Here is a 20,408-nt window from a genome sequence, read left to right as displayed (position 1 = left end):
ATATTTTGGTGATTAACAGGTTTCTGCAGTACTTGATGGTCATGCAATCATTTGAATCAGCTGTTCTGGAATAGAGCAACATCTAAAACATGCAGAGGAGAGGGGCCCGAGGACGTGAATTGATAAGCACTGCTCTAAGTCAATAATTGGTAATATTGATGGAAAAGTTCTAGTTCCATTGGCAGCTTATGTCACTTATAACATGGGAAAATATCTTATTATAAGTGACATACTCTGCCAGTGGAATTAGTACTTTTTAATATCAATATTAGGTAATTATTGACTTAGTTAGCTACTTTATATAGCTAAAAAGTTACTTGCAATTTAGTTTTGCCTTATTTCAAGTGCACTAAGATATTTGCACAAGAAACTAGATGGAAATGACTTGGTGGGATTTTGTGTTTTTGCAGTGTAGCACTGTGTGTCTCAAATTCATATTAAAAATAACAACGAGATTTAACCTCCATGTATTTAACAGAAAATGCTAAACGGTGACGCCGTCGCAGAGACAGTGGTTATATAATGTAGCTGTAGCTCACAGTGAACTGTGATATATCTCTGGTAGCAGTTCTAAATGTGCCAATTACCGACCGGATTTATCGAGGTAGTAACTAAAATTTACTCAATGTCTGTTGTGCATTATATTTTGTAATAATAATAATAATATTGGCAATTACTATTCGAATTAATGCCAAGCAAATGGCTCCAGCTAAACACACATGAGCTACTGCTCCCGGCTGTAAACCGCTTTTCTTCTTTTTAAGTCAAACGAGTTGGTTTTTTTTTTTTATTTAAAGTAAAAATCTGAGTTCCGTGTTGCTCCGCTCCCTCGAAGGGTTCTACAAGTTTGTGTTTTTGAAGACGTCAGTGTCACGGCGTGACTCTCCTCGCTTCAGAAAACAATTTTATATCAGCGACCCAGCAGACAAATTATGGGACAGCTGGATGCCTCTGTAGCATTTTCAGTGGCTAAAGTGACAAATATCAGCACAGGAAGTCTGTCATTTTTTTATGCAAGAGTTTGTTTGTTTTTGTTGTTGCTGTTTTTGTTTTACTTGTTTTGTCTGATTATATTTGTTCGGTGGATCCTAACGGTTTTGTTTGTCCCGCGGTGTTCTCCGTCGTGTCCTCCGGTGTTTTTAGCGCAGTTAGCATCCACGTGGATTTGGATGTGGTGAACCCCTTCCACACTGAGACGGGCAAAAGAAACACTCAGCGTGGGGCACTGTGTTCCCAAAACTATCGGTTAATTAAAAACATAAAAGAGCACTAGAACAGAATTACAGAAGAAGCGTGTTTTATTTGGATTTTATAAAAGTAGAGTATCACCAAAGTGGAGAATAAATGTCGCCACCATTCACTGCTGGTCCAGCGGCTGGTTTTTCTGGATGTTTCTACCATCTTTGAACATACAAACTGAATTTTTTTTTTTGTGTGCCCTTTTTCTACTTCAAGCTCAGCCAGATTGGAAGGAGAGAGTCTAAACATTAGTTTTCAGGTCTTCTGCTTCACTGCAAAAACACTAAATCTTCTTTGTCCATAATGCAAATATCTTTGCTCAGCTGAAATAAGACTAAACTAACAAGTAACTTTTCAGCAAGATATAGGAGACAGTTTCAAGTAAATATTTCCTTAATATTGATGAAAACATTCTAGTTCCATTGGCAGATTGTTTCACTTATGACAAGAAATTTTCCAAATAATCTGCCAATGAAACTAGGAACTTTAAAAAAAAAAATCAATATTAAGAAATTGTTGACTTAAGCTCGTAGATCTTGCTGAGGAATTACTTCTAATTTAGCTTTGTCTTATTTAAAGTGATCTAAGATATTTGTTCTAGAAACTAGACCAAAATTACATGGAAAGTTTTAGTGTTTTTGAAGTGTGTATAAAGGTACACCTCCATTCATGGTCTAGATTGTAAAACCTTTACAAGAACATTCCCACCTGTAAATCACACCACTGATTTAGCTTTTCAGAGGAACTCTCTTATATTTTCACTATTTTTATCTTTGTTATAAGTGGCATAATCTTGAGACTACTCCATTTCTATTTCTTTTTTTTCTTCCATTCCTCCAACTAATTTGCTCTAAACCTTTCAGTAAACATATTTTAGACCAATCACCTTATTGAAAAGCACATGTCTGAAAATTGACTTTCCAGCACGTCTATGGTCTTCGTTCCACTTCAAGTAAACAAACAAACAAAAAAAAAAAATCAAAGCTTCAAGTTTTCCTCATTGGCCCAATAATTCACATTCAGTGGTTTACAAGAAATACTACATAAAAAAATAATAAAGTAATTGATAGAAAGTATATGAGTCTGTGCAATAAAGAGTTTAATGCTGTGGCAAAGATGGCGCCTCGCACCACAAATAAACGATGTAATTTAAAAAGCCCGGTGAAAGTATCGTATGTCTGCTTTACAGGAGAAAACACTGAAACACAAACTTTATGATGCTCATGTTCTGTGGAATCTGTAAGACGCCGTCATTGTTCTGAGTATAAAAATAATGAAACGGATTCACAAAGCACAAAGCCGACCTCCCACAGAGCGACTTGGTCCAGCGTCAGTCATGCTAGCTCTAGCTAAGCTAATGAAGGTGTTTCAAACCGAATCTCAGCAGCCCATCCAAATTCAGAGTGAGATGCTTTGCTGCATGCCTTTGATGCCTACGTTTTCTTTGATCTGTCCATTTAAAAAAAAAATTGTTTAATTTTTTTTTACTGTTTTCTATCATCAGCATGTGTGACTAAAACAATCTGGTTCATCTCTGTTGCTTGTTTACATGTAGACGATTTCTGCCGCGTCATCCGGTCTTGTCACTCCTGTTCACTTTGCACACGTGGCTGAGTGTGAAAACCTACTGTAATTTAAACGTATGGTGCGGAGCAGTTTAGAAATGGATGGTATGTTTGTGTGGGTTTTTTCTTTTTGTTGTTTTTTTTTGTGGTAGCAAAGAATGATAAATGCTTGTACATACTCTGTAAATTATACTTTTAACTAGGTATAATTATTATCAATGTCTACAGGTGAATTGAAAGTACATCCCTGCTCCCCCTGACCTCCACATAATCACACAGCTGCTGCTGTTTGCCTCTGATGGGACTGAATTATCACGAGAACCAGGAACGTCACACGGTCTTCGTGCTCCTGACCTTTACTTCCATTCTCCGTCTCTCGCGGCCGAGCGTGGAAGTCGAAGGGAAGGCGCTCGGTTTGGAAGTAGACAAATTCCCTGTTAATGTAAAACGAGTCCTGTGACAATTATTGAGAACATAATAAAATGATGCAATATAAGAGCTGAAGGGCCTCTTTATTTTACTTATGGTTGATGTGAATGACTGTATGAGCTCTTCCTATAGGCCAGTGGCAGCTAAGCATGGGCTGGTTACCAGAGTCATGATATATAGTGGGTTTTCTGCATCCATATAAAATCAAAATGTATCCAATTAATAGATTTTTTTAGCTGAATTGGGTGTTCCTAGTGTGCGTCGGATTTTAATCTGTTAGCAAAAATGTGGGACAGGAGTTTGTAATCATTATTTAATAGTATTACAGGTCTTAAATTATCAAGAAGAGTTGGATCTTTCCCACATTTAGGCATGACTGTAACAATACCTTGTTTCATAGTGTGTTATGCAGTCATTATCTAATATTTCTTAAAGCATTCCACACCGGGGTTCTGATATAAACAAGTTACTTCCAGTTCTAAAGTAAAAAGTGGTGTCCTTCAATCAGCAATGTTTCTCACTGTTTTGTTAATGTAATTGTGTTTACTTAATTTGCAATTGTGCTTAGGCATTACGATTTTGCTTTACAGCGTCACTGTAAGTTAGGTTCATAAAACAAGGAGGTTGGGGTTGCTGTGCTTAGCAAATTCACATTTTTTGTTAAAGAAAAAAGGGGGAAATAATCTGTTTGTTTAGACGCTCCTCAAACTCAGTAACTTTCGTGACGAGCAATCTAGTCATTGAGCTCCAGTGCAGAACATAAAAAGAAAACGAACAATAAAACTTTATAAGTGTCTTTAGAAATAGTTTTACGTTAAAAAAGAAAAAAGGTTTTAGAAAAAAGCTTTACCAAAAAAAAAAAAGAACAAATGAGGAAGAAGAAACCTGGCTAACAGGACGAAGATGGTCTATTATTTTTAACTTAGAGATATATTTTACGAGTGACACTGAAAGCATCTCCAGTGAAAATACCAACGTCATCAACATGCGTCAGAAACGGGTAAAAGGGTACACCTCCAGTGTTTGATAAAGCAAGTACACGGAGGTTGGTTCAAGATTTACGTGCTTCAAAGTATAATGAACGTGAACAGCTTCCTCGCGTTATCCAGAGCGTTTCCACGCGAAAAGAGCAGACTCGTCTGCCACGCGTGGTACCTGGGGAAACAGGCACTGCGTGTTCAGCAGCGGAGGACGATCAGAACTCATTCAAGGAGCCTGGCCTACGCCAAGGATCTTTTCCTGGGTCAGATCAACAAGGTAACGGAGGGAGTTGTCTTTAGATGTGTGACAGCTGACACTCATCACTGTTACTTGTGATAAGGCGAAACGGTACAAAGGTATTCACGTGTCCTGACGTTTGTCGGTTCTAACTCCACTGGTATCAATTTGACTTTATTGGAGAGACCAACAAAAAGCAAGAAATACATGACGTTTACTTGCTCTGTACCTTTTACCCGTTTCACCCTATGTGTGAGGCCTTTCCCAGTTGTGTCCTTCACAGCAGTGAAACCCACAAAAGACTCTGCAATGGTGACTTTTTTCTTCTCATCTGTATCAATATATCGAATGATGACTGAGGCCTGCTCTTGCTTTGAAATATCACTGTGTGCAGTCCAGTTCCACTGCAAAGTACTTAGAAGCTTTGATCTGGGCAGATGTTTTACCTAAAACACATTCTGATGTTGAATCTAAAAATTCATTCTGAGTGCACCATGTCAGATATCCAGTGGTTTGTTTGGAGGCAGCCTTTCTAAGATGTTCTGCCAGTGTAACATCATATTGTGCTATGAGCTCAAGGATTCCCAGAAAATTTCCATTTTGAGGATTTCCTAAGTGAGAATTTTCCCCCCTTAGTGGCAGGTTTCTCTCTGCAAGGAAGAGTATGCAGTCAATAACTCGAGTCAACACACTTCTCCAGTGTGCTTTTTCAGCTGCCATGGTTCTCTGCAGTTCACCATCAATAGTCTTACCTAGGCGTAAGCGAGAGGCCATTTCATTCCACATCAGATAAGCGTTTATGTGAGAACTACTGGTTTCATGGTGCTTCAGTGTTTTTGAAAGACATCGCCAGTTATTATACCCCGCCACAAGGCATGTGTCAAGAGCTTCACCAAAAAGCTTTCATGCAAAACAATAGACTTTGTTAGTATTTTTGGAATACAGGAACCAGTCTCGTTCAACTTTCTCTCCATTAGACAGTAAACGAAAACAGTATGCTTTGGAAAAACACCTCCTGTGCTTTGAATTTGGTAGCTTGCTCAGTGTAACATTTGAGCTGCTCCTCATATTTAAGTCTCACTCTGTATTCCTCAACCATTACTTCTATCAGTCCTTTGTTGCGGGAGGTGTATTTTTCAGCCTCCTTCTTGAAGTAATCCAGCTGTTGCAGAATACTCTTGTCGGCTGTAACTTTGGACGAGCAGGAAACCTTTGATAGATCCTTAACCTCTGCCACGTTTCTTCATGTTCACATTTGACTCTCAGGTGTCGTTCTTTCTCCAACATTCTTTGTAGTTTCCGAATCTCCTCCTGCTGTGATTTGACTTCAGCCTCATAGTCAAACCTTCGGTCTCTTTCCACCTCGAGATCAATTATCGTTCTCTGCAATTCTTTTTTAAGATATTTTACCTGTGTTGTAAAATCAATGAGTTGTTGGCTTTTCTTTTCCACGACTTTCACTGAGGGGGTAATCTTGAAGCCAGCAGAGGGAGTTGTTTCCTGCTGGACTTCCAATGATGTTTGACTCTCAGAGTCGCCGGAAGGACCGGATTCCCCCTGGATCTCTCCTGATTCATCTTCCAGTTTAATGGGGCTGTCTGTGTCTTCTTCAAAAGAAATGACAGCGTCGTAGTCGACTTGGATGTTGAGGTCCATAATGTCGACCCATAAAAGCTCAGCAGGAAAAGCTTCATGTTCACATGCAATCTGTTGATGCTTCATGTCGATGTTCTAGTAATTTCTTGCTTCTCTGAAAGGCGTGCAATATCTGGAATCGATATCTCGCTTCTTTCAAGTAATTTTGAAAGTGCTCTGAAGTGTGATCTGCCGCGATAGAACTGAGGAACAGGTCTGAGAAAACTCTGTCTGTGAGCTGCATTCAAGAGAGAGATTCCTTTGTGGTATCAAAGAGTGAACTTCCATCATATCGGGACCAAAGTCCAGTCCTAATATGATGGACTCATTGCTTTGATTCTGGGGTAACGTTTAGAGGTAAGATGTGAATTAAGTTTTAGTTAAGGTTAGGGTTTATGGTGCATGTTTATGTCTGTTAATTCTAAGATGGAACGGCACTGAAAGCAGCCCTATAAACCAGTGGTCCCCAACCACCGGGCCGCGGACCGGTACTGGGCCGCGCAAGAAATAATTAAATATGGCCGTTTATGTATTGAGTCTGGAGGAGCTTTTATTTTGAAAATCCTAAACCGGATGCTGTCTGTTACGTTTTGCACACCAACATGCAGCAGAATGAGTAAGAAATAACTGCATTGGTGTCGATCTTCACAACGCGTGCATCCCTCCTACCCCCTGCCCCCGTCATAAGAAACAACGGCATTTGTCTCTCGATCCTTACAACACGCCCCTCGGTCCGCAGGAAATTTACGAAGGGTTGACCGGCCCGCTGTACTAAAAAGGTTGGGGACCACTGCTTTAAACCACTCAGTCAACAAACCCAACAGAGACACAATCAAAACTGTCAGATGACTTATTACCCCGCGATAATAACTCAGAAATAATCCAAATTAGGATGTATTATTATTTCTTTCCTACTTACAGAAAGTTTCTGTTAATATTACAGGTTTGTGGTGCCTTCCTATCCTAAAGAAAAACATGTAAGACATCAGATATTTCACTAGGAGATATTAACATACATGGAAAACCTTATATAACCTTGTATTAAGGCAGAAAATACAGTGGTCACTGTAAGAAGGGCTTACAGTATTCAATTATGCCACATAACTGATCAGTAGATTATTGCGAGGGAACGCAAAGGAAAATTTTTCCCCATTCCCCTAAATATCTTCCAACCACATTGAAAGGCTTTTTTTCATCCCGCCAACATTTTTATCCTTCTCCCTTTTCCTTTTTCTGTTTTGTGCCCCGGAGAGCTTTTTTTTTTTCTGCCGCTCCATCTTGTTGTCAAGTGCACAGCGAGTGGTAGTCTAAGTTTTCAGCAACAACAACAACAAAAACGTGCGCGCGTTCTCTTAGGGGCGCGTGGCCAAGCCACCTGTGTGGGACGGGAGAGCGATAGGAGCCGGGGAGGTGAAGGAGCAGAGGGGCGCATAATCAGTGCCGTCACTCTGTTATTGATCATTTTATGCTATTAAATATAGAAAATGGCAACTAGAAAAACATTTTTTCTAGAGGGGTTTTGACGCCCTCTAGTGCAGCGCCCCTATGCGTTGCATAGGCTGCATAGCCACCGTTTGCACCACTGGCTGTGATGGTAAATTATTACTGATAACTATTGTCAGTAGTCCCTAACATTAATATGATGAGGCAGCATGTAATCATACATATATATATATATATATGTGTGTAAAGGCTGAGCCAAGAATATTTATGTCTGTATCAAAGTAGCCCTTCGTGTTACTCTGGACCCGTGAAGTACCTCCCAGTTTCAAAAAGGTTGTTGACCCCTGCTCTGTACTCTGACATGCCGAAAAAATAAAATAAAATGCTTTCAGAAGCCACCTAAACACCAAGTAGTCTTTCTGTGAAGCTTAGAAAGTTGACCTGTAACAGTAATAGCTCACTTTTTGAGTCAACCAGGTCAAGAAAACTCACCAAAAACCTGAAATTATATTCAATTAAAGAATAAAAATAAGCAGCAGGCTCACAAAAGCGCATTAAAAATGTCTATAGTCCTGTTTTTAGTCCATGTATTCATCTTCAGTTGAGTAAAAATACGTTGACGTAGTGCTACTCCTACATGAGTACAATCTTTGGGTTCTGCACCCACCTCTTTAAACCAGTATTAAAAGAATGACAACAAAACAACTGAGATTCACAAGTTTTGTTTACGAGAAATCATTCAGAGTCGACGTATTTGTCTCCTGCAGGCTGAGGTCTTCCCTTATCCAGAGATTGGAAACGATGAGCTGGAGGAGGTCAAGCAGTTTGTTGCACCAGTGGAGAAGTTCTTCAACGAGGAAGGTGAGAGAGGAGGATCTGAAGTGTTGGAGTCAATTGGTCATCAAATTATTTTCTTAAATGTCGTCTCTCCCCCCACAATTCCAGTTGATTCAGCCAAAATAGATCGAGAAGCCAAAATCCCAGCAGAGACTCTGAATGGCCTGAAGGAGCTGGGCTTGTTTGGAATCATGATCCCTGAGGAATATGGTGAGATGGTGGGATTTCCCCCCTCATTCTTCAACTAGTTTAAAAGAAAGAATTTACTTTTAGAAGTATTTTTCTTACGCTGTACTTTTTACTTTTACTTGAATAATTTTATCGTAAAGTATCTCTACTCTTACTTGAGTAAAATTTCAGGATTCTTGAATGAAAAACAAACATGTTTTAACCAAAACTTCACCAGACAGACACACAGCTGCAGTTTTTGTTACAATGTCATAAGTTCTGTATTGTTAACACCAAAAAAAAAAAGATTTTGAAAAATGTTTCTTTTGTGCGATTTTGGTTATTTTGTAATCATGGTATTTATATAAATTATTGTGATTTTGGCCTTTAAAATACCAATATTCCAAGAAAGTGATCTGGAATTTTTTATTTTTTTTTTAGTTGTTTTTGTCATTTAAATACCAAAATTTCCACTTATCTTCATATTTTGGTCGGTCAAATGGTGTAATTTTTAAACATTATATAGTTCAGATTTTTCACTAGTCACTCAGTACTTGAGTCGTTTTTTGTTTTTTTTGTTGTTGTTTTTTTAACCAAATACTTTTTTTACTTTCACTCAGGCAATTTTAGGACGGCTACTTTTTACTGTCACTTGAGTAAAAATATGTTAAAGTAGGGCTGCTCTTACTTGAGTACAACTTTAGGGTCCTTCCCTAAAGTGAAGATGTGCAGAAAAGTAAGCAGATGATCCTCAACGTCGCCAGATGTGTTCTTATGCATTCATAAAAAAAATCTCTGTCTTCCTAATCGCAGGAGGTCTGGGACTCTCCAACACCATGTACGCCCGGCTGAACGAGATCATCGCGCTGGACGGCTCCATTGCCGTCACTCTGGCTGCACATCAAGCCATCGGTCTGAAGGTAGCCGTCGCCCGCCGCTTCATTTGTGTCGAGTCTCGGTCTGCCATCTTAGTCGGATTTATGGGATGTGTGCGCGCTAAGAGTCGTGTGGTTTCAGGGGATCCTGATTGCTGGGAACGAAGCCCAGAAGAAGAAATATCTGCCCAAGCTGGCGTCAGGAGAACACATCGCCGCTTTCTGCCTTACAGAACCTGGCAGGTACAGATCCTGACGACTCCTTCAAGGCCCGGTCCACAGTTTCCTCTGGAGCTTTTTTTTTTTTTTTTTGTTTTATACTTATAAACATGAAGAGCCTGCTGCTCTGAGCCCGACTGAAAACCTCCTGGTTATTCCAACAAATATCGATTTCTGAACTCTTCCCGAGTTAAAACATTCGTATTGCTGGTTCTAAATGAATGTGAACTTGTTTCCTTTGCATCATTTGAGATTTGGAAGCTCTGCATCTTTTTTGTTATTTTTACCGTCTTTCATTTTATGCAAATAAATACAAAAGTTTCGCTTTGGAATTTCAGAGACATGTTGTGAGTTGTTCGTAGAATAAAAGAACAATGTTCGTTTTACTCTATCGTGAACCTAGAACAAGTCAAATCAGAGAAACTGATCATTCCAAGTATCGGCTGATAACCGATCTCCCACAATTAAGGAAATCGGCAACAATAAATCAGCTGGTTGATAAATCTGTTCACTCATAATGTCTACAAAAGTCTTTGACTTTAAGGTGACCAGTCAGACGATTTTAGCTAAAAAAACAACTTCCAAATATTCAGACATGAGCTCTTTTGTTTGCAGCTTCACACTGCCAACCAGTTTCATGTTTGTTTTCTTTTCTCTTCAGTGGAAGTGATGCAGCTTCCATTCAGACTCGGGCGACTCTGTCTGAAGACGGAAAACATTACCTGATCAACGGTTCCAAGGTGACGCATATTCATTTTGCAAAAAGGACTAAAAAAAATCTCTCCCAGCATGTCCCTACTCCTGTGGAACAACTCTTTGAGTTCCTCGTTCGTTCTCTCGATTTCAGTTTTGGATTTCAAACGGAGGCTTCGCAGACATCATGACGGTGTTTGCTCGGACCGAAGTGGAAGTAGACGGTGCGAAGAAAGACAAGATTACTGCTTTCATCGTGGAGAAGGCTTTTGGGGGCGTCAGCAGCGGCAAACCTGAAGACAAAATGGGCATCAGGGGTTCCTACAGTAAGCCATTCATTCATACCTGCAATGTGGCATTTAGGCTGCATTACCTCCGTTATGCAAAAGTATTCATTCCCACGGAAAAGTTGCACGTTTTGTGGCGCCACAACCACAAACATCATGGTTGCACCTTGATGTAATCCAGGTAAAGAATTTGAAAAGAGATTTTGCTCAAAGTAAACAGAGGTTGTGCATCCAATCAAAGTAAGTTCGACTGATTTTCAAAGAAGAACGAGCAAAACTCGTCTGTCGATGCTTAAAGCTGAAACACTCTTCAAGGTATTTACTTCCATGCATGCTATGCTTTCATATAAACATGTTTTATTTGCTAAAAACGTCAAACCACATATTGGTTTCTTTTTGTCTTCACGATGCTTCTGATTTCAGAGAAAACGATGGGATCCGTCTCCTGGAGTCTCCTTCGTAAAAACTTGCATTTGCACAAAACGGGTCCTGAAAACGTGTGAGCCGCTTTCCACGCAAAAGATTGGGATTCATAAAAAACAAACTTGACACAAAACTAGTATTACCGAGGTGTTTTGCATCGGAAATTTATGGCTTCCTGTGGGTTTGTTGAGTGCAGAACCTGAGGTGGAACCTGGTGTGAAAACATTTTAGGTCCAGCTGTGGTTTATCAGGAAAATTGCGTGCTGGTGTGTGTTTGTACGGTTTAGTAAATACGATTTTTTAAATTTTGTGTGTGTGTGTACGTCGTTTCTACCTTTTGGCCAAACATACACTTTTAATATGAGTCCTGCAGTTCTCTATAAATGAGAACCCTGACACTAGGCGATGATGACGGCATCATTGTTCTTTGTTTTGAAGCGTGTGAAGTGTCCTTTGACAACGTTCCTGTTCCTGTGGAAAACGTGATCGGAGAAGTAGGAGGCGGATTCAAGGTAAACTCTGCTCTGTTTTCTGTTTCTGTTTTGTTTTTCTTTCAGTTTTCATGAAGTCCTGTCTGTGTTCAACAGGTCGCCATGAACATCCTGAACTCTGGGAGGTTCAGTATGGGCAGTTCTTGTGCTGGAATGATCAAAAAGCTGATGGGTAAAAATAAAAATATAAAATATATATATATATATAAGTGGTGAATGGTTTTATGTTTTTTGTAAGACTCTTTCTTTTTTTTTTCTTCAGTGTTGACCTCAGAGTACGCCGTCAGCAGGAAGCAGTTTAACAGAAGCCTAAGTGAATTTGGGATGATCCAGGTACGGCGCATGCAGGTTTCCCTTCACTGCTCCTGGTGCAGAGTTCTGCAGTAACTAGTTACATTCACTCAGTTACATTTACTTGTGTAAGTTTTTTTTAAATGGACTTTTAGGAGTATTTGTGCTGTACTTTTTACTTGAGTAATTTTATTACAAAGTATCTCTGCTCTTACTTGAGTGGAATTTCTGGATTCTCTACTCACTGAATAAAGAACAAACATGTTTTAACCAGAAATTGACCAAATAAAGACACACTTGTTGTCTTTGTAAAAATGTCATAATTTAGTTTTTTGTTATTGTGGTTTTGGTCTTTAAAATTCCAAACTTTCCACTGAACTTCATATCTTGGTCCATCTGATTATGTAAATTTTACCTATTAAATGATTGATAATTTCATCAGTTACTCAGTGCTTATTGCGAAATACATTTTTACTCTTATTTGAGTAACTTCTTGGATGGATACTTTTAATCGAGTACAATCTTTGGCCACTCTGCTCACCTCTGCATAGCGACATGCTTTGACTCGTTTGTTTTTTGCAGGAGAAGTTTGCTCTGATGGCCATCAATGCCTTTGTGATGGAGAGCATGGCGTACCTGACTGCGGGGATGATGGACCGACCAGGACTCCCAGATTGTTCGTTGGAGGCTGCCATGGTTAAGGTTGGACAGCCAGACGCCGTTCATGTCCAACCCAATAATAACCAAACACGTCAGTCACAGTGTGAACGTTGCGCGCAGGTCTTCAGCTCAGAGGGAGGCTGGATTTGTTGCAGTGAGGCTCTGCAGGTCCTCGGCGGTCTGGGCTACACCAAGAACTACCCGTTTGAGCGCTACGTCAGGGACTGTCGCATCCTGCCCATCTTTGAGGTGTGTTGGCTAACAGGATGGTGATTTCTTTTCCTCCTCTTCTTCTTCTTTTTTTTTTTTTTCTTTAATGACCGGCAGACAAGTAGCTAACCTCTTGCCAAAAATGAAAAGATTGTCCATCTTGACTTTATAACATTTGGTTTAGATGAACAAAAGGGAACAAAATGTTCGTCACACGTTTACGTCGATGAGAAGTGAATCCGGCAGTTTGGACGAAGTTTGTCGGGTCTTTAGTCCACAGTTAGCTGATTACCAGGTCTAGCAGAGAGACAAAGTAGTGCCAAGTGTATTATCTACAGGAGGACAGCATGTTATTGCTGTAAGTGACCAGCAGGTGGCAAGTGACTTTGTTACTTGAAGCTCTTACGTTTCTTTCTTGATGCGGTTCTTTCTTCACCAAACTTGAATTCAATTTTAGAAATGTGATCAGAAATGAGTGGCAGAAAAACCTGAATCTTGCTCTGCCACAGTGAACAAGCTCCCACACGCTGCTGCTTTTCTAGTTTTGAGTGTTTTCAGTAGTAAACGACGTCCGAACAGTGAGCCTGCCGTTTGTGTCCAGGGGACAAACGAAATCCTGAGGATGTACGTGGCGCTCACCGGGATGCAGTACGCCGGCAACGTGCTCACGGGAAAAATCAAGTACGTATAAAACGCCACAGCGTGGGTCAAAATTATTCACACCCCTGATATGATTAAAGTCTCTTTTTTTATGTTGGTGGAGTTTTCCACTTGTTATTGACAGGAATATAATTTTTTTTGTCTTAAGATGTAATTTGAATTTTTCAAATTACGCTGAAATGAGACAAAAATCTGTTAATAAATATATTTATTTAGACAAAAAGTAAAAACCAGGAAAAATTAAAAATGATCATGCCCAATTCATATACATTTATATATATATATATATATATCATTTCTTGTCACGAACAAAACTTTTGATTGAATAAAAATACATTTTCATCCACCTCTACCAGTGATATTGTTAATTTTGGGTCAACTTGTAAAGTAAGGATGCTTAAATTTGTTTAAACGACATATTAAAATCATAAAAAACCATCTGCTTCGATTCTCCTTGTGTTTCTAATTACTAAATGAACTTGTACATCAGAGGAAATGGGTGAGTTTTGGTGGTTTGTAGTTTACTGTCCTCTGAAAACGTTTTTCTGCCGCACAATTTTGCAGAAAGTAAAAAGTCTGCATATATTTGCGCAAACTCTCACGCCATATTTATTCCCACACATGCTGATTTGTGTGTAAAATCTAGCGCCACACGTTTTCTTTAAGCAGGATTTTACATGAGGCTGAATTTGTCATCGTTCAGTTGAAACCTGTTTTCACTCGACTCTTCTCGCCGCTCTCTTGTTGTCAATTTGTTTCTCAAACGAGCCGAAATTTGAGAGCAACAAAAGGAGTTAAACATGCAAGTCGGTGAACACTTTTCCTAGGCGCTGTGACTTAAAGGTGTTGTTTTTTTTTTTTCCCCCTCTCAGGGAGATGAAGAAAGGAAATGTGTTGATGGCCCTGAACATGGCTGGGAAGAAGCTGAGGACGTCACTGGGAGGATCGGTGGACCTGGGCCTGACGGGGAATGACGGGGTGGTTCATCCCAGCCTGGAGGTGAGGAGCTGCTTCAACCTCAGCAGGATCTCTTTTCTTTTCCCGTCTTCGTCCGGCTGGTTTTCCGGCACCTCTGTGACTTTCTGTTTCTGTCTGGAAGGAAAGCGCTAAGAAACTGGAGCAGAATGTGAGCCTTTTCGGGACGACGGTGGAGAGCCTTCTGTACAGATACGGAAAGGTATTTTGGTTTTCTGATTTCTTGAAATGGGTGAACAGACGGACGCTTGGTATTTGGTCCTGTTGTTCCCTTAGAGAAAATCCAATCAGTCTTTTGTAGCAGACACATATAACTGAGCCATGCATTGTATTTTCTTTGGGGTTTTATTTTATTTTATTCAAAAACAGTTTTGTTTTAGTTACTTCTTCTTTTGGATTCTGCGCAGTCGCACTGATTTCTGGCAATATTTTTCTGTTTAATTTATTTCTCTTTGGGACCAATAAAGTATTTTTGAATTCTCAATATCAATAAGTAAGTGCTCAAATTTGGTAAACAAAGTATTTTTGGGCTACAGAACCCAGTGTGAGAAGATCCGGTTCTAACACAACGTCCTTTGAATCGAGGTCGTTTTATCTTTTTACAAAACTGTTTTATCTTTATAATTTTATCTCTGCAAAACCTTTTAATTCCTCTTTCTCCTGAAGATTTTGGCTCTGTTATGTCAGCATTACACATTTGTGATGCAGTAATGACATCACTAAAGCCCCGCCCGCTCAGAGAAAAGGCTAAAATGTATTTTATTGCTCCAGCTTCTCCCTGTGAACGACAGAAGATTGAAACCGGACCCACTGCCCGTTCACAGCCACACAAGACGTGTTTGAAAACCGACAGGAAGTCCTCGCCACAAAACAGGAAGTGACTAAAAAGTCCTTTGTCTGCTCAGGCCGATTGTAATCACACTGTTTGCTTTTAGTTTTTTTCTTCTGTCAAATGAATTTGCTCTATGGAGATATAAACATTTACAAAAACTCACCAAGCTCTGCATTTGTGCATAGCAGAATGATAAATTACAAATACTCGTCATTTGCACACAGTTGGCTCTAAATCACACATCCGTCTTACATCAAACCGGATACAAATAACATTTCTTAAGAATCCAATTGGATGATAATGGAATGTGACTCCAGTGCGCCCCCTGGATTATTCCTACAGGGACGCAGCTGGAGAACAACCCATGATACTACCAGTCCATGCTGGTGACCCACAATGACCCACTGGCACATTGTCCATCGTCAGGGAGATGGACAATGTGCCGTCTCCCTGACACATCGTCCAGTCTGCACTTATTTCATTTTATTTTATTTTATTTATTTTTTTTTGCTCCCTCTGTACTCGTCAGTTTAAAAGAGTCAAAGCTTCATATTGTTCCGTTTCTTTTAAACCCGATTTCAGAGCATCGTGGACGAACAGCTGGTCCTGAAGAGGGTGGCGGACGTCCTGATCAACCTCTACGCCATGACGGCCGTCCTGTCCAGAGCCAGCCGCTCCATCAGCATCGGCCTCAGGAATCACGACCACGAGGTGTGTTGGTCCGCGCAGACCGTATGAGCAGTTAACGTCTCACCATCCAATCTGACGACTGACTTTAAAAAAAACAAAAACAATCCCAGCTACTCTCATCCCACAGAAAAAGTTCACCTTTAATTTAAGTCCATTTCATGTCATTTCATGTCATTTGCCAAAAGAATCAAAAATTGATTCTCCTGGTTCTCATTGAAAACTAGGATCTGAGCTGCTGCATTCCCAGCAGAGAAGAGTTCATTTTTTTCTCCTTCCAAAGATCAGTGGGACATTTTACCACTGCGGTGTAACGTTGATGTGTCTACAGTATTTCCCACATTTTACTCCGTCCTGGAGAGTCGCCTCCCATCCAGTTTGATTCAGCTGGAGAAGAACTGCCAACAGATGCATGTGCTGAGCTTGACGCGTCATATTCAGGCTTTCATTGGATGAACAGAGTGTGAAGCAAAATCTGTGAATTCTTGTGCAAACATACTATTATTAATTTTATTTTACTTTTTTCATTTTTAATAAATTTGCAAAACCCTGAAAAACCTTCTGGATGCACTGCAGAGCTGATTGGTGCTTTTTTTTTTTTATTTCTTTGGTTTTATTTCTCTAAATCCTGCTGTGATCTCGTCGCTCTTTCCAGGTGCTGCTCGCCAACACATTCTGCACCGACGCCTTCTTCAAGAATAATTACTCGATGGTTCAGCTGCAGAAACGTAAGTAGAAGCTGCTGTACAGTGGCAACGGGAAGTTCGGCTCTCATACTTTTTGCTCAACTTTGCAAATCCGAATGTTTTATGTTAATAAATTCTTGTCCAGTGAGGGATTTTTTTTCTCCTTCTTTTTTTCTAGAAAGTCTGATAGACACATAAAATTAGGAAGGTCTTCTGTTTGGGGAAAAAAAAGCAGGCAGTTTTACTTTTGTGTAATATTTTATTCAAACTTCTTTTTATTCAACACAAAAACAATTCATTCCTGTGTCTGGTGTAGAACGGAGCGCAGACTCTTCCTGCAGATCGACATCAAAACCCTGAGACAGTCGATCAGCACCCAGCCAGTGCAGAGCAGGAAATTGTGAGATTTTATTTTGCGTTCAGCTTACCGAATCGATAGAGCTCACTAGTTTAGTGTAATCGTTTAATTCTAGTTCAAATGTGTTTAGTGGCTGAGGACAGACGGGAAAACGAGCCGCAGAGCGTTGCCGCCATGAAAGTCTCCAACAACACCAAAAAGGAATCATAGGGGTCTAAAAAACGGATAAAAAATGGATAACATGAGAGTGCTTCTTTCAGAACAACAGCATCAGCGTTCGGATTGATGGAAGACGTCCAAAACGAACAAAATATTCATCTAGCAACAATTCCCATCAAAAAAGTCCTTATGATTCAATCAGACTCCCAGTGATGCCAGTTGTCCATTTAGTTCAGTTCGTTATTTAAATGAAAATATTGGCTGTCTAAAGAACCAGCAGATTGCATTGACTCGTTTGACTTGCAGCATTCACTTCTCCAGTGTATTATGAAAAAAATCAAAATTAAAAATAGACCGATTTTAGAGTTTAGATCAAAAATCTTTTCATCAATCTCAATCGTAAACTGAACTTCACTGCATTCCTTAATCTCTAGGATGTTTCCCAAAAAGCTTAGTTACAGTACAAACAGTTTTTTTTTTTTTTTCTGAACTTCTTTCAACAAGGGCTTTCTGTTAGCCAAAGGTTAGCTTTGCACGGTGAGCTAATATTTGTCCTGGGAACTTGGCACGGTCCTCTTGGTTCCTTCCCCGGTGGGTTTCCTCGAAAACCATTCATTTCACTTTGCAGAGACGCTCTGCTTTGTGTCTTTTTACACAAATGAACGTGACAAAATGTCAAAATGTTCAAAGGATTAGAGGTATTTTTTACAAGGCTTGTTAATCTGCGCCACAGTCCAGACAGATGATAAGTAAACAGATGTATTTCTCCTCCCCAGATTCTCCAGAAAACAACGACGCCAGCATCAAGAAGATCGCCCAGGCGGTTTTGGAGAACAGATCCTATATTTGCTCACACCCTCTTGAAAGAACATTCTGATTTCTCTCCTGTGACGTTTCTGTGGCCGGAGGAGAAACGCAGCATGGTTACTGTGTTTTATCAGGGGTGGTCGTTGAGCTAACAAAGCCGTCCTACCGGGAGAAAACTACCCCAAGTGCTCTTTAACGAACTGTCAGTTAGAAAAATGTTCAAAATAAGCCAGTTTTTTAACAGAAAGTCCAGATTTCTTGTAAATTGCCGTGTGTAACATGTTTTAGGAGAAGGATCATATGTGCTTCTCCCAGTCGTACTTGTTCTCAGAGAAAGTTAGAGCTAAGGAGTCTGCTGCTTCAAGAATGACTTGTGCTGCTTATTTATGGTTTTAGTGAGCGGTAAACTCGTTTTAATATTTTTGTTGCACCTGTCAGGCTTTGAACCTTTCACAATAAAATGAGTAACTTTAAACAGAAAGCTGTACCTGGGAACTGCGTTGTTTCTGCTGCGTGCTGGTGGCTCCTCTCCTTTAGCCTTCCACAGCTTCACCACTGACTGAGGAAAAGGCTGGAAGACGGGATGAAAACAACCTTTGGTCTGAAATCTGACCTTTCTCTGGCACCGACAAGAAATACTGTAACTGTTGTAGTTTGAAAATACGCCAAAACGTCCCAACTTCACTGCAGAGCATCGTCTTCCTTACCATTATCCAGAGGGGGGCGCCCAAACGCACCAACGAGAAGATCACAATATATGAGTCCGTGTTCACAATTAATGTTACTGATTTTTTTTTTTTTATTTAATAAAATTTTTTAGGGTTGGGGGTCAGATCACATAGTGGGCGATTTATGTCCCTATAGTAACTGAACTGCGCACAGACAGTTACAGAACCCATAAATTGTACTCAAGTGAGAGCAGCACCACTTCAACAGATTTTTACTCGAGTAAAAATAAAAAATTAAAAAAGTATACTGAAGTACTGAGTAACTGATGAAATTATCAATCATTTAGTATTTAAAGATTATATCATCAGAGGTAAGTGTAGAAATAACAAAAGGCAAAAGAAAAAGGTTCCACCCTTTGCACAAGCTCATCCCAAATTTTCTAAAAGTGCCAGCTATTGTTAACCAAAGTTAGTAGCTGGACGCTGGTGAACAGGCGCTCCCACCAACAGAACAACAGTTGCCAAAACTTGCTAAGGCAGGCGAGCAGCGGTCTTACTGCAATGCTCAGGAAGAATGCGGCAGATGTCACGGTCAGATAGCGGGACGCAAAAAAAAGTAAAAATGCATCGAACTGTGCGCAGAGAAAAAAAAGGCATGGGGTGTAAATGACGCCGTCTCTTAAGACTGAGAGGGTTAAACTGCCAAACTTTGTTTTAATGGCGGCAGCTTGATCTCCTGCAAGTATCAATCATGCACCAATTGCAGTTTTCACCAATATTTCAAAAGGCCACACCAATTTGCTTCTGTACTTAGTCAGACTAGCAGTCTGACTAATGTGAAACGCAGCCTTCTCTCAGAGAGTTGTGGCGATAGAAAAGATCTGTGGAGAAGATCTGCTTCATACTTAATTATGGACCGATTGTCAATCACCCAAAATGAAAGAAAATTGGCAGATCAATTTGCGCAAACAGATTACTGCCGCTCATCCAAAATGATCGTGTCAATCTTCATCAAACAGGCCTTACGTCAAACACACTGTTCTGAGGTAAAGGTGGGGAAAGCAAACAATCACCTGTTCACAGGTGGCGAGTCGGTCGTCTCCACGCAATACAATGCGACTTGCTTTTATAACCAAACGACAGACAGATCCAGTGTCTGGACTGAGCTCTGGCTTTTCGGAGTGGTAGCCTGGGAATCAAGAGCGCACACACCGTTGGCTTCAAGCGTTTAGCTCTTCCTGTTTACAGAAGAGATCATAATGAACACGGAGTAAAAACTTACAGGAGTAAAAATAACAAATGGAACGAGGGAATTTCTCATTTTGATCAATTTCTTCTGCGAGAAACATTCTTTTCCAGTGTTGTGTGGGAATACTGGGCTGTTTTTGTACAAACTGGCTGAAATTCCACCATCTGGAGCTTCCATCAAAAACATGTCAATAAGGGCCGGGAGCTCCCTCCTACACACACCCATGGGGAAATATTCTTGGACAGATAGCTCTGAACTCAGTCTACTGCAAGGAGCCAGAACTTGATGTCTTTTAGCTTTTAAAGATCATTTTTATCTTGTGTTTAAGAACCAGTTGAACTAAAAGAAAGCAAATCCAGAGCAGAAGAACCACCACAGAGTTCTCGGTTCAGCTGCTTGAGATGAACTATAACAATCTGTTGATGTGGTAAAGGTGCAGGATCTTTTTTTAAAGGGTTTTCTATCAGAACTCTGTCATGATGAATGCTTGGCTTTGATATTATTACGTTGTTGTTCCTGTGGGGATTTAATAATGAGACCTTAATAAGACACTTTACAAGCAACCCCCTTTAATGAAAAGTCTAAATTAAGTTTTAGGGCTTGCTATCTGAAGCATATGTGCTTTTTTTTTTCTCCCCTGGCAG

At 40.0% G+C, this 20,408-nt stretch overlaps 2 protein-coding genes across 2 annotated transcripts in view; both read left to right on the top strand.

Moving 5' to 3' along the window:
- Nucleotides 1-3,289, top strand: part of iqsec1b (IQ motif and Sec7 domain ArfGEF 1b) — a 74,189-nt gene extending 70,900 nt beyond the window's left edge. Inside the window, exon 18 of the mRNA XM_044121365.1 lies at nt 3,033-3,289. Within this exon, the coding sequence (XP_043977300.1) occupies nt 3,033-3,036 (4 nt within the window). The 3' untranslated portion in view covers nt 3,037-3,289. The remainder of the gene's footprint in view (nt 1-3,032) is intronic.
- Nucleotides 3,290-4,200: 911 nt separating this feature from the next.
- Nucleotides 4,201-18,328, top strand: acad9 (acyl-CoA dehydrogenase family, member 9). Its single transcript, XM_044121367.1, has 18 exons — nt 4,201-4,490; nt 8,297-8,390; nt 8,475-8,576; nt 9,348-9,454; nt 9,552-9,652; nt 10,290-10,368; nt 10,476-10,647; nt 11,470-11,543; nt 11,619-11,694; nt 11,785-11,855; nt 12,396-12,515; nt 12,594-12,722; nt 13,285-13,364; nt 14,216-14,342; nt 14,443-14,520; nt 15,733-15,861; nt 16,493-16,565; nt 17,817-18,328. The coding sequence occupies exons 1-18, from the start codon at nt 4,311-4,313 to the stop codon at nt 17,915-17,917; spliced, it is 1,893 nt and encodes a 630-aa protein (XP_043977302.1). The 5' UTR covers nt 4,201-4,310; the 3' UTR covers nt 17,918-18,328.
- Nucleotides 18,329-20,408: the final 2,080 nt, after the last annotated feature.

The sequence above is a fragment of the Gambusia affinis genome, linkage group LG07 (genome assembly GCF_019740435.1).
Source record: "Gambusia affinis linkage group LG07, SWU_Gaff_1.0, whole genome shotgun sequence".
NCBI classification, from domain to species: Eukaryota; Metazoa; Chordata; class Actinopteri; order Cyprinodontiformes; family Poeciliidae; genus Gambusia; species Gambusia affinis.
This window is presented reverse-complemented; position numbering and strand designations above follow the sequence as displayed.